Source organism: Lissotriton helveticus, chromosome 12 (assembly GCF_964261635.1).
Source record: "Lissotriton helveticus chromosome 12, aLisHel1.1, whole genome shotgun sequence".
Lineage (NCBI taxonomy): Eukaryota > Metazoa > Chordata > Amphibia > Caudata > Salamandridae > Lissotriton > Lissotriton helveticus.
In genome coordinates, this window is record NC_136073.1 from 685,960,940 (window position 1) to 685,974,989 (window position 14,050).

General features: G+C 44.4%; 1 protein-coding gene across 1 annotated transcript in view; it reads right to left on the reverse strand.

Moving 5' to 3' along the window:
• Positions 1–9,967: 9,967 nt before the first annotated feature.
• Positions 9,968–14,050, reverse strand: part of COG4 (component of oligomeric golgi complex 4) — a 177,579-nt gene continuing 173,496 nt past the window's right edge. The window contains exons 17-19 of the mRNA XM_078671201.1: positions 13,923–14,024; positions 12,027–12,155; positions 9,968–11,602 (exon numbers count right to left, since the gene is read on the reverse strand). Coding sequence (XP_078527327.1) covers positions 11,468–11,602; positions 12,027–12,155; positions 13,923–14,024 — 366 coding nt within the window. The 3' untranslated portion in view covers positions 9,968–11,467. The remainder of the gene's footprint in view (positions 11,603–12,026; positions 12,156–13,922; positions 14,025–14,050) is intronic.

The following is a 14,050-nucleotide window of genomic DNA, read 5'->3' on the forward strand; positions in this document are numbered from 1 at the left end:
ACGCAAGACGTATTTAGAGCTCGAAGGCCCGAACTGGTGGACGTAAAGATATGACAGCCACACGACTCCAACCAGTGAGTGGGAGAAAGCAGCGGGGGAGGAGAGGAAGGTACTAAGGCTGAAGCTGCCTGGACTACCAGTCCTTGGGCCCTAGGATGGAGGAACAAACAGACAGGGTCATCTGGAGCCAGGCGATGACGATGTGCTATAGCCCGATCCACTGGGTCCCCGGATGAGGACCGCGCCCATGGCCCTAGAAGGGTGTCAATCAGAAGGCAAAGAGAATGAGGGAGGCTGCATGTGTAAACTATCTGCAGCCCTGCGCACAGCCCTTGCAAACGATGCACTAGCCTCCGTGACAATTCTAGGTGGCGACAATAAACCAAATGTAGGGGACGGTAGGAGGCTAACCCGCCCACCAGACAGTAGAGGCACAGGAGCCCGAGGTAAATCAGAGGACCAATGTCCCATGGGCACCTGCCCTGAAGAGCACCGCAACAACCCTGGGTGCGGGAAACCCTCAGGGGCCACATCCTCTCGTAACAGAGGAACAGGGACCGGCGTCGAAACGGCGTCATATTGAGGTTGATGTCCCCCGAAGGTGACTAGTCTACTCGGCGTCTGACCGGTGTCGACTCGACCTCCACCGAGATGGGGAACTGCGAAGAAGAACGGCGTCGACTCGGAGTCGAGCACCGTGCTGCAGCCGCATTCGGCGTCAGTGCAGGGAGCCTCACAGGGCTATGCGGAGACTTCACAAGAGGGCTTGACATATTACCTGGATGCCCCTTCGGGTCGTGTCCCGACATCGCAGCAACTCTGGAACCAGAGTCAGGGTACTCGATCGGCGCAGAGGGCGAACCCGCCAGCGAAGACCTGACCTGAGTCCCTTCACCCTCTGTGGGGCCCGAAGGTGCGCCAGGGAGAGGGGGTGACCCAAAGATGGACTGAAGAGCCTGAGAATAGGCTTCCATATGGGCTCGAGTCACCCCAACACCAGGAAATGGTGAGTAGGAGGGGGCTGACTCCTGGGTGCCCATGTCCGGTAAAGACCGGGAGCAGCGGACTCCGACGTCACATTTATACGAGGCCGACGACCTCTGTGACTTGTGTTTGTGCTTACCTGCATCAGGCGAACAACGTCCGTGGGAACGACTTTGTGACCAGATCCGAACAGGAGCCCCAGCTCGAGATGGAGACTGGTGACGCGCAGACTCCGAACGGGACATCTGGGCGGTCAGCAACTTCATCCGATGCTTCCGCAGAGACTTTGGCTTCAGCTGCCGGCAGGCGTTGCACTCCACAGAGTCGTGGTGCTCTGCCAGGCACCACATATAGATCGCCTGCGGATCCGTCGCTGACATCTGCCGCATACAGGTCTTTGACGACTTGAAGCCCGAAGGCATTGCACACTGTTCTCGGATGCTGAAGGCATCGAGAAGGCCTGGAAACAAAACAGGCCAGAGGAACCACTACTCCTGGATTCCCGTTGGGACGCAGAAAAGAAGGAAACTGACGTCAGCGCGCTGGGAGGGACTTATATGGCTCCACTGACATCATGTCCGTGGACATCAGGCCGGAGTAATGCGGCGCCGTCCCCCGGAGCGCAGAGGTGCTGCTGAGAGAGGTTTTCCGGATCCAGTCTTACTCCTGGGGATATTCTAATTTAAGGAATCTGCAGCTAGATCTCTCTATCAGATATCTACTATGTGGCAGTCATCAGTCAGTAGATCCATGAGATGAGCCCTGTCTAAGCGTTGTGAGGTGGGTCAGTCTGGTTGAGAACAGCATCAGGTGCCACGTTCCAGTCACCTCCACCAACAGTTTCACCCTGCCATACTCAGTAAGGAGTCTGTTCAGGCAGCCTTACTGCTCAAGGGAGCATGTACTAAACCCAAAACAACGGGTGTTCCTGGATTCAATTTCATGAAGACTACATCCAAGCCCCCGTCCCACCCAGTCCCTGTGTAACTTTAATCACCTCACCTGTGGGAAATGGAATTCCTGCAGAAATGCCGCATTAGTATTATGAGGGTGTATTAACTCGAGGATCTTTTTACATTTAACAAAAGTGGGCAGGCCATTAACATTCATGGACCCAACACAGAAAGGTCAGTCCCGAACCGATGCATGCCCACTTGGATATAAAAAGGGGAGGGCAGGTGTCCCAGTCCTAGAGCGCATGCCCAAAGGAAAGCCGTCCCAAGAGAGCTCAGTGCAAGGCTGCCAACCAGTTATGGAGGTAGTACTGTCAGCGATGAGAGTGGGTATGGTAATGAGGAATGCGAGGTATCTGCCATTGTGCACTGTGAGCAACAGTAACTAAAGCTGTAGTCTGCAGATCTAACCCTGGCAGTGGACGTTGGGGAACATAGCCAGCCTCTCAGATCAGATGCCATCAAGGGAAGGTCTGTGAAGGGTCACACACAGGGGATAGAGGGCAGTTGAAGGGGGCAGCCAATCATTGATCACATCTCTGTCGGCTTTGGGTATACTGGTGAGAGGGAAACGTGGTCCCAGCCGATGTGGGACTCTTAGATCTGAAGTTCAGTCGGCGAGCAGCCGATAGCACTGGAGAATGGAAACTGACAAAAACATCTGGAAAATGAATGCTACAGAAAACGAAGCATCCCATTTCAAGTACGTTGTTCTTAATTATGGTAGGTTTGACATTTGTGCAGCATATGTGCACTCGACCTGCGCGCCGTGCATACACCTACTGCCTTTGCTTGTTACTTTTTTGTAACCATCCTCTTTATTTAGGACATCCTACATTTTGTGAAGGGCATTCAGCCTCAGGGACAGAAAATAACACCAGACGAGGACCAGTAGTGCAGAGTACATCAATTACAGCAACAAATTGGCAAATCATGAGACTGCATGAGGAGTCAAAGAAAATGCTCTCACTATTTTTCAGCAGTAACTGATGTGATTATTGTGCTGTCATCTTCTCTCATTGCTTGTTTCGAAAGCTGAAGAACAATCAACCAGATTAAACAAGCATTGCCAATGCAATAGGTCTCGCATTTGCGAGAGTTTGGGCTATTGGCATTGTAAATGACAATGCCTTATATTTAAGTGTTGTTTTTAAAACAGATAAATATAAGGCATTGCATTTACAATGCCAATAGCTTAAACTCTAGCAACTGCTTGACCTATTGCATTGCAAATGCATTTGTGCTATAAAAATATAATAAAGTATTAGGAGAGAGCGTGGCCTGCCTGCAACAGCAGGCAGGAAAAAGATATTTGAGAAAATAGTGATCGGAGGCTATAATTCAAGCCTACCGAGTAACAATATACTTAACAACAAGGGGTGTCTCCGCGGGAGGTTGCAAAATGAGACAAGGTGGTACTAAGGAGGGACTAATAAGCCTATAGACCAATGAACAGCCTCATTTTACAGTGGACAATGAGACAAGTGAATGGAAAATATGGGCAGAGAGTGGGCGGGGCTTCACGTACATACTCCAATACAGCTTGCCTCGCAGAGCAGCCCAGGCTCGATCGAAAAAAGAGGTTTACAAAAAGATTACAAGTAAAGAACACGCTCTAGCAGGGGTTGTAAGTTAACAGGAAGGAGGAACCTATATATTTTGAATAAGACCCCATTAAAGCATTCATGATTTGGGATGAAACGTGCACAGCTAGCCAACTGTCCTCGAAGCTGCAGTACAAAATAATTATAACAGCATTTTATTGACCGACAAAACACGAACGCGGTATCACCAGTGCTTAGCAGCTGTTATCCTTTTACGAGTTTATTAACCTTAGAGGTAACGCTTGAATGCGTGTTGAATCCAAGCATAATGTGTCTCTCATCCTGAATACTACAAAAGTAAATTCTATTAATAGATACCCAGGCGTGCATTATAGCCCGCGGTAAAGGCCCAAACTGCAGGCGAGGAATAACGCCAAGAGAGGGGCGTTTTTACAACACAGAGCCAGAGGCAGAAGGGCTGTATTTATATTCAAACATTACAATATTCGAGGGTAGAATGTTCTAAATTAAACAGGGATAAACAGAAAGACATTCTTTTGAATGGTGAAGCAGGGGGGGCTATACAAACCAATGTTCTAATATGATTTCTCACTTGTTTACTAGAATACAGCACCTATATTTGGTGTGAAACTTTATAAAATAGTAGTCTTGAAATACATTATAAAAACTTGGGACCTCATCAATCAATATTTCAGGGAAGTTTCCCCATGCCCCACTTGGTTCTATCATCTCTCCCATGCTTTTCAACATCTACATGAAGTCATTACCAGTACTGATCAATAAATTTCGCCTCACGTGCTATAACTATGCAGATGACTCGCAAATACTCCTTTAACTGGAATGCCCCAAAGACATTGAAAAATCACTAATTTTCAGCTGTCTCAGAACCGTAGATCAGTGGATGACGTGGAGCCATCTCAAATTGAATGCTTCAAAAAACTGAAATACTCACGTGTGGCGATTGGAAACATTACAACCCGCTTGCCACATGGCCTGATGAACTGGGATCACTGCATAAAGTATCGAAGGAAGTAAGAAACCTCAGAATGACCATGGACTCCAAGCTGTTGATGAATGCCCAAGTGGATAAACTAGCAAGATCAAGCTTTGCTGCTATAAAAACGCAACAAATGTTCTCTCATTTGGGATTTCCACACAAGGTCCAAGCTACTATCTCCCTTGTTCTGTCCACTCGATTACACCAATAGCCTCTACCATTGATCACCTTTAATGACCATGAAAAGACTACCACAGATTCAGAACTCGGCTGCCAGACTACTCTTGCATATCAAACTGCCCTGCATTGGTTACCGGTTGCCAGAAGATCCACGTTTAAGCTGCTTTGTATCACCCACAAAGCAATACATGGAATAGGACCACTCTTCATCAGGAATAAAATCACCAAACACATTCAACAAAGGAACCTCCGCTCTAAAGGAGCATCTCGCCTCAAAATCCCACCATACAAGAAAAAAAGCCGTGGGTGGCACATCCTTGTCTGTTCAAGCAGCCAAACTGTGGAACTCTTTACCCCCCAACATAAGGTCCACCGACAACCACCTTATCTTCAGAAAACTACTCAAGATTTGGCTCTTCCCCACATAAGCACCATACGCAAACAGAAATTTACAGCATATCCCTCTGTATATAAGCATTTGTTTTCACTACAGATGTGTACCTATGTTTGTGTATTACTTTGTATAAACATGTAAAATAATATTATGCTGTTAAGAGAAAAAAAGAATACTAAATAAATAAAAATCATCTTTGGTCTACATGTACATACTTCCATTGTGCATCTATGTACCTTCCATGTACTTCGATCTGTGTGTCTGTTATTTTTCTCCTGAAAAAGCATATCCAATGCTCTACCCTATTTCTCATCCTGTGCCTCTATCAATATCTTTAATCTACATACACTTACCTCCTTTATGTTTTTATATACTTTCAATGTACTTATAGATCTATATATTTATCACTTTCTTCTAATTTAGCATTTCCAATGCACTACCCTAGTTCTCAGCCTATACTTCGCTCAATATATCTTCAAGCCCAAGCTTCTGACTCATCTCAAACTTCTTTCTACTACTCCTTCCAATGCACTACCCTATCTCTCATCCTATACATCTATCAATACATCCTCTACGTCCACTCTTTTATCCCAAACCACTACTATGATCGCCAAAATAACCCTTTCTAGACTCTCTCCTACTCTACCCCTCCTTGCATCATCTGACACCTCTTCTTACTATACCGATCCCCTAAAACAAACCTTTCTAAACTCTTCCCTCTGACTCCTCCCCTCCAAAACTCCTTTTTACTCCTCTAAAAGCCTCCTCATACTGCTAAGACCTAAAAAAAAAAACATTCACTCTTTTTTCCTTCCACTATCCTTTTCAATCAAAATTAACAGACTAACATGTTCACTTCTCAAATTCCATATTCAACTATACTATTATACTACCCAAATAACTGAATAACATATCCACTACTCAAATTACTTCATATTTATACTATACTTATTTTCAACACTAATCCTTTATGGGTTCTGGAGTGGCGTGCTACTCGCCAGAAAAGCGCTTCAACACCCATCAGGGGTAACAAGTGCTGTATGAATGCAAATCTTTCTTCCCCTTTTTATCCCTCTGCTATTCTTCTCTCTCCAAGTAACTGACTAATATCCACCACAGAAATTACTTCATATTTCACCATATTAATTCACCACATACTTTACAGGCTTCCTGAATAGCGTGCGTCAACAAGCGCTATATAAATACATACCTTTGTCCTCCGCTATCATTCCAAATCCAAATAACTGACTAACCTATACACCATTTAAATTGTACTTGCATGTTTCACTATACTAATTCAACACTAATCCTCTATGGGTCCCGGAGTAGCGTGCTACTCGCCGAAAAAGTGCTTCGATACCTCGTCAGTAGTAAGCACTATATAAATGCAATTACAATACAATACAATGCCTCTGGTAACTCCACAGACACTTGGTGAGTTGTTTTGGGTTCTAAATCTTAAAACAAACTTGATAATGTGTAACATTTAGGGGAAGAACTGTTTGATGGGAGGTTAAGAGTGTGTATTACAGGTGCTCAGGAGCCTCTCCGGTAATCTGAAAGATAATACATAGGAATAACAGATATTGCCCAGCATTCTGGAGAGAAACTTCAACCTCACCCACTGATGAGACCACTCAGAGGCAATAAGGATCCTTGCCAGCTTTTGTTGTCTTAGACTGGCAAACGAGAAACAGCCTTTACAACGCCGCATTTCCGACGCAATGCCTTTACCAAGCAGGTCTGTATCACACGCCTTTATTATGTATATTAGGGATTATGGTAAGGGTGTTTTAAGGGTTTAGGAGTGGGTAAGGGTAAAGGGTGGTAGGGGTGCTTTTAGGGTTTAGGCGTGGGCAAGGGTATTGGGGTGGGTAAGGGTAATGGGTGGTAAGGGTGCTTTTAGGGTTTAGGCGTGGGCAAGGGTATTGGGTGGTAAGGGTGCTTTTAGGGTTTAGGCGTGGGTAAGGGTATTTGGTGGTAAGGGTGCTGTTAGGGTTTAGGCATGGGCAAGGGCATTTGGCTGATAAGGATGCTGTAGGGTTTAGGGATGGGTAAGGGTATCAGGTGGTAAGGGTGTTTTTAGGGTTAGGGGTGGGTGTGTTTAGTAGTTGATAAGGGAATATATGACTCACATATTATATATACACACACGTGTGTGACATATATTCCCTTAACTCACCCACCCCAAAACCATATATATATATATATATATGAAGGCTCCTCTTGCATTTATATCGCAGTGCGCTCACGAACAGGTGCTTTGGGCGTGGAAATGCAAACTGCGTTAAAATGCACGCTCCTTCTCCCGTCCTGGTGAATAAAGCACCCTCAGAGGTATCGGCTTTTCTGCAAATTTTATTTCTTATGTTCTTTCAGCCACAACATGACGCGTTTCGGCTACTGCCTTACTCTAATGTCGTTTAGTTCTCTCGCGCTAAGCGCCATTTTTTAAAACCATCCTCATTTGGTCACATGTTGCACTCTGTTACAGAGAACAAAAGAAGGACTGTGAGCCCACACCATCGCGGGCGCCATCTTAACATGTCTCAGTACAATTCCTTTGTATGCTTTCATTGATGAAATAACAGATCATGAAACATTCAATCAAACATCAAATCACATTTCCTAAACCCCATGTGTATATTTCTTACATCAGGGTCTATTATTCCATAATTATACAAAGTAGCTTGGAGTTGTTTAGTTATAAAGCGTGTATCGGCATAACTTCAAGCCTGAGAGTTAATACGGCCGTGTATCGGCTAAACCAGTCCTCTCCAAAAAGTGCTATTGTGACCACAAAAAAAACATATAGATGTAATTATAAACTTGGCATGTTCACTAGATATCATAACAGTAATTTCTTCATTCACAGTTCTAAATGACCAATTATTGTTAGTCTCCCAAATGAATTGACAGTTCTTCCCCCATATTCATCCCCCTAGGGGCCTTGGTCCCAAGGTAGATTATGTATCTTGACTCTAGTCTGCGTAATTTCCTGATCCTGTCACCTCCTCTGATATGTGCCGGTACTGTATCAATACCATAATATCTCAGAAGTTCCCTATTACTCTCATGTCGTTCAGCATAATGCCTCCCGACCGGGTAGGTCGGGTCCTTCTTCGCAATGGCCCTCATATGTTCCAGAACCCTCATTTTGATGCAATTAATAGTGCAACCTATGTATTTTAACCCACAGGGGCACTCCAAACAGTAGACCACATAAGTGGTACTGCACGTGATAAACTTCTTTATGGACCTAGGTTCTTTAAGTCCTGTCACATCATACTTGAGAGTTCGTCTACTACCTGCACAAGCCTTGCATTTCCCGCAAGGATAAAACCCCCTAAGATCCCTAAGAGTGTTACTTGTGCTAGGCATTTCTTGGAAATGGCTCTGTACTAAATTATTCCTAAGCGATCTAGCTTTTCTATATGTAATAGAAGGGATACCTCTGAGAGTGCTTTATTCACCCGGACGGGAGAAGAAGGAGGGTGTGTGTGTATGTATGTATGTATGTATGTATGTATGTATATATATATATATATATATGTATATGTATATGTGTATATATATATATGTATATGTATATGTATGTATATATATATATATATATATATATATATATATATATATATATATATATATATATATATATGATATATACTTACCATTTCGTGGTAAGTGTATATGCCTGGTTAAGGCTTGCATGCTAAAGGCATTTGTTGTAATGTCATACAATCCTATTACAAAGCTCTGATTTCGGGTTGGAGGGTTTGAAAGCCTGGAGGCTAAGTTCCAACATTCTACACATGCTTTGGTGGTGAATAGATATCTTGTGTTCCCTACTTTTTAACGATGTGGAAAAGCCCCACTGGCTCGTGTGTTCTACCCTCCCACAAACGCGAAGATAGCATAAAAGTGGCACCCCAGACACACAGTCCTCAGATCACTACTTGACTGGAAAGAAGACAGAAGGACTGCTCTGCTGCTCCCTGGACCCAGCAAGCAGAGGCTACACCGAAGACTAAACTGCACCTGCTGCATCCGTAGGACTCACAAAAAAGAATGTGCCTGTTGTGCCCACTCGTGGTAAAAAGCTCCACTTATGCCAGGATGGAAGAAGTGACTCACTCAAATGGCTAGTCTTCTGTTAAGTACCAGGATCACAAAAGATAAAGGAAACCTGCATCCTCGAGAGCTGAGCTGCCCAGGAACACCTGTCCACAGCTGGACGCCGAACTGCCTCTTGGGAGACAGAGTTCGGACCCTCATTAGGTGCCCCCAAGTCCATTGGGCCAGTGACACAAATTCAAAGTGGACTCTGGTACCCCCAGTGAAGATTTACTCACCTGCAAGGTGTCTCCAACCCATTGTGGCTAGTCTAAGCGAGCCCTAACAGCTGTTTAAGCCAGTTGGCTTCAAAATGCTTGCAAAAATGTATTGCCTTTAAAGACTGAATGGCAGAGATTTAAACTAATCTTGAAAAATCATATCTCCCGTTTCCCTCAATAGATTTTTGCCCTTTTGGTAATTATTTAAAGATAAAAAAAAAACTGTTTTTATAAATTGGCGTTAGGTTTTTATTGTGTCAAGTTTCTACTTATTGACTGTTTTGGTACTTCTAAATGCTTTGAACTTGGTCCTTTGATTAAGCATGACTGTTCTGTGCCACAGATACCCAGGACAGACCTAAGGGTTTTATTAAAGAAACATAACTCGACCTGATAAAGACTGTGGCATTATTATATGGTGAGATCTCACAACCACACCATATAATAATCCATTTTCCTATATTAAGGTAATCAACTTTAAAAAGGCATGTACATCGAAGAAAACTGTAAACTGTATAAAAGCAAACACTCCACATAAGACAGAAAACTGAAACTCTGGGTAAAGAAATAAATACTTTACTACAGTCCAACAAACCCGCCTGCTGGTAAAGGCAGTCTCAAAAGTCACAACATGAAAAAGTGTGTGGACTACATTTGAGAAGATTATTTACATATTAATTATTAATGTGCTTTCCTTTTAACATTTGTCATGAAGTAAGAGCTTTTGAAAAGTGCCTGGAGGAGCAACATTACCCCATTTTATACACAATATCGGCCGTGCCTTTCACCGACGTGTCTCAGTTCTGTGCAGTCCAACTCACCACTTAATGTTGCGCCTTGCTCCTTCATGACCATACATTCACCATGCCAATCCATTCTTGGCTTAGCTCTAGATAGGGTTTTCTCAGAGGGAGGAAAGTGAAGCATGGTGTCTTCTAATGAAAGATCTGCCTCTCTCTGGAATTATTGCTTCAAGAGACAACCACCAACAACCTTCTCATTTATAGCAGAAAAGTCCAGATCAACACATGACAGACTGAGACAGACAGATATTTTGAAGTATTGTGGATGTCATGAACATGTTCAGCCTTTAGGTGGATAAGAATGCAGGTCGTCAGCAATAGCCTGGCGGCTCCACATCTTTCTTCAGTCTCTATTGAGGGAGTGCACTAATAATGCCCAATAAATCCTTGATCTCAGACTCTGAATATTTCAAAGGGTGATGGCGACAATTTTGAGTCCCTTTCATTGGATGGACCTCCGGTCTCTCGTTTAGGCCTGGTGAAGGCACCACAGGGGCCTCCACTACTCACTCACACAGCCCTGTACAAATCAGAAAACCAGAACCATTACTAGATTCAGACATGGCAACAGTTTTGCGTGCTAGAAGAAGGGTATCCTCCATCCTGTTTGAAGAATCGCAACATCACTACCCACTGTGTAATTGGCAGAACAGAGGCGAATCGTAGGACTTTGGCAGAGGGAGGCTAACACTGCTCTCAGTTTACCTTTGCATCAATGCCTTTGGGAGAGGGAAGATAGTTCTTCAAGCTGAGGGCCTTGCTCCTGTCTGCCCCATTGAGAGGCTGAGTTTTGTAACTTAGACCAAAATCAACAACTGCAATCACATGCCACCCGACAAATGTCATAATCATTCTTATTTACTGGGACTCTATCACCTAGCTGAAAAAATCATATTCCCTAGATTGTTTAAGCAACCTCAGTTCTTTTCTATCCCAAGTGGTCGAATAGTATGGACCCTTCACCACTGCCGCGCATCAGCTAGCCCTAAAATTAAACGTTCCAGACTTCTGTAACATTTTCCAGTGTCCACCACTGAGAAGCAGCTCTTCATTCTCACTCTTGCTGCTCAGGCACGACACATCCTAGACCATGCCGGAGCGTTCAAATGGAAGACTTTGGAGTAGTCATCTTAAGCTCCTCTGCACTGTCTCTCTCTCTCTCTCTCTCTCTCTCTCTCTCTCTCTCGCTGGGCCTTTGTAACAAGTTGTGCTGCAGGTGTGCCAGTACTTGCTCCTTCTGGGTCAGGCTTCCATCCCCTACAAGCGCAGCCTCTTGATGTCTTCACTGCGGAAGTCGTTGCGGAGTGCTAAGACTTGCCTGACCTCAGCTGGTGTGAGGCGCCAGGTCAGTGGACCAGAGTTTGGACCCCAGTAATCCAAGATCTCAGTTACCTGTGAACAGAAAATGAGTAGTCAATCTTTGTAGTGAAAGGATTGCATAAAAGGAGGCCTGAAAAAGGTCAAGAATACTATAAGGAGTTGAAGTCTCTTTTTGTAAGAGGCAGTACAGAGAAAAGCATGCATTACACCAAAAACTGCGGGTATGCAGCTAAGCACATGCAACCATAGAGAAGACTAGAGGTGAAAAGTGAAGAAGTAATGCCATAATATTGCTAACCCCCGGGTGATGAATGTAGCTGGTAAATTAGCTGGTGTAAAGTATTGGGGGATGGGTAGTGGTGGTGGGCAAAACAGCAAAGGGTAATTTGCCACACAGATGATGGCTGGGATAGCATAGACCAGTTGCTCTGCGGTGAGACAGTACCTCTCAGAGGACACCAAGAAAGGAGAAAAACACAGAGAGGACCATACATACCCGCTCCAAATTCAGGATGGTCGCCATCTGGGATAGACGGGCAAACTTGTCACGGATGGTCCAGGTGGTCACAGTGGTGAGGTACGCAATGAGGGAACGGAGCTCTTTGTCAAACTGCAGGCCTCCGAGCTGAAAGAGAGTACTGAAGCATTGAGGGGAGGGGAAAACTAAAGGTGTTACAACAGAGCTTGGGAAGCCAGAGCTAAAATTGGGAAGATTTTCAAGTAAAGTTTTAAAAAAAAAATCAAAGCAAGAAATAATAACATTTTTTACAATTACCCAAGTAAATGGCTACTATTTTATCAACTGTGGAAGGATAAAAGACTATGGCACGAAGATAAGAATCTGGTGGCTGCAAGTTTAACCTAGATCTCTGCAGAAGGTACATTACGTTTAAATGGTCTCAGTAGGCTTTAAAAGTACATGGCCTGATGCTTGTCATTAGCACGGTTATTCCATCATGCTGCAACCAGCCATTCCTTTTGTGTTGCAAAGAATGCTTAATGCCTTTGCACCACGAGGGTATTTTTACAAAGTTCACAAAACTGACAGCCTTGTGAATGTTAACGAAGCAGGAAATGTATTGTTGCTCACTGCGAAAAGTAGTGAATGGAGGGATGGAGCCATGGAGGGATGGATCCATGGGGGGAGAAGGCCCCTTGGCAGCCCCATTTCCTTGCAATGGTTTGCAATTTCTGCATTGCGACTCGTAACAGCCATCCAGAACTGCAATGCCCTCTGTGTATTGTGAACTGTCGCTCTGCATTGGAAAAGTGAGCAGATCTGGCTCTCTGAAAGCAAGGCAAAGTGCTTTCTGCATCAGGCCTCATAACATTTCTTCACACTAAAAATGAAAAATGTTAATGTGCGGCCACTGCAGTGTCAAAGTGCCATTGAATATACCCTCAATAGTGAGCCCCCAATTGTCAAAATACTGTGGGGCTAGACTAATAAGAAGTTCAAAAGTGTGTGACACCCATTTATTGGCTATCACAACAGGACAGCCCAGTGCGTTTGCACAGGGTACACATCAGGAGGGACTCCAAGCTCAGTGAAGGTCACTGCTGGGAGGGATTTGTGTGGGGATGAAGGTAAAACATTATTCTGAACAAATGTCTTATGAAGCGGCCACATTTTAGACTTTAGCGGTCTCCTCTATTTAGGAAGATAGCAGACGACCAGTTACTTATGAGGTGTGCGCCCTCCACCTTGGATTTATTTAACTTTTCAGCTTCTTCCCCCATTTGCATAAATACTTTGTCAATCTTTGGTCTGTTCACACACCCAAAAGCACGAAGACCATGTCAAGCTCACGCTGTCCTGCTCACAGCTGATGAGGTGGTGCAGACAAGGTCCATCTTTGTAACGGGCAATAGGTCCGCTAACAATTCACTGTTATGCCAGACACATCAGTGCAGTGGTGCAGTCAGGGCTCTGCATCGGGGGGGCATAGAAGGAGGTCCAGCATCAGGCAATCCTGCAATGACTATCAGTGTCACATTTTGAGTGTTGGCCAGAAGTGGATATCGTCGTCAATCCTTACATTAGAGAGTTTATGTGCAGCTGTACAGGCAGGGGGGATCTTTTAAGGGGCTCAGAATTGTTTCTAGAACCTCCTCTGTGCCACCAAACATGAGACTTAAGCCTGGGACTCCTGCATGACAGCAAAATCACTACACACAAACTTTGGGGGGGAAAAACACATAGTGGAAGTCTGTAGACTAGGTGCAGAGGGAACCAGAAAGCTAGGATATGTTGATCTATAAGTGGCCTTCCATATTTAAGCTGAAGCTGTTGTCCAAGATCCTACCTCTTTTGCGATAAGAATCCTAATACAAGGGAAAAAAGAGGAAGAATCAAAGGTAAGGTCAACAGGGGAAGGAGTGTGCCACTTACCCTGTTAAAGATGGACTTCAAAACCACTTTCTCTAGCTCAATGGCAACTAAACTTGTCATGAGGCTGGTCAGGTTATCGTAGATGACAGATGACAAGCCCACCTGCAGGGACAAAAGAAACACAACAG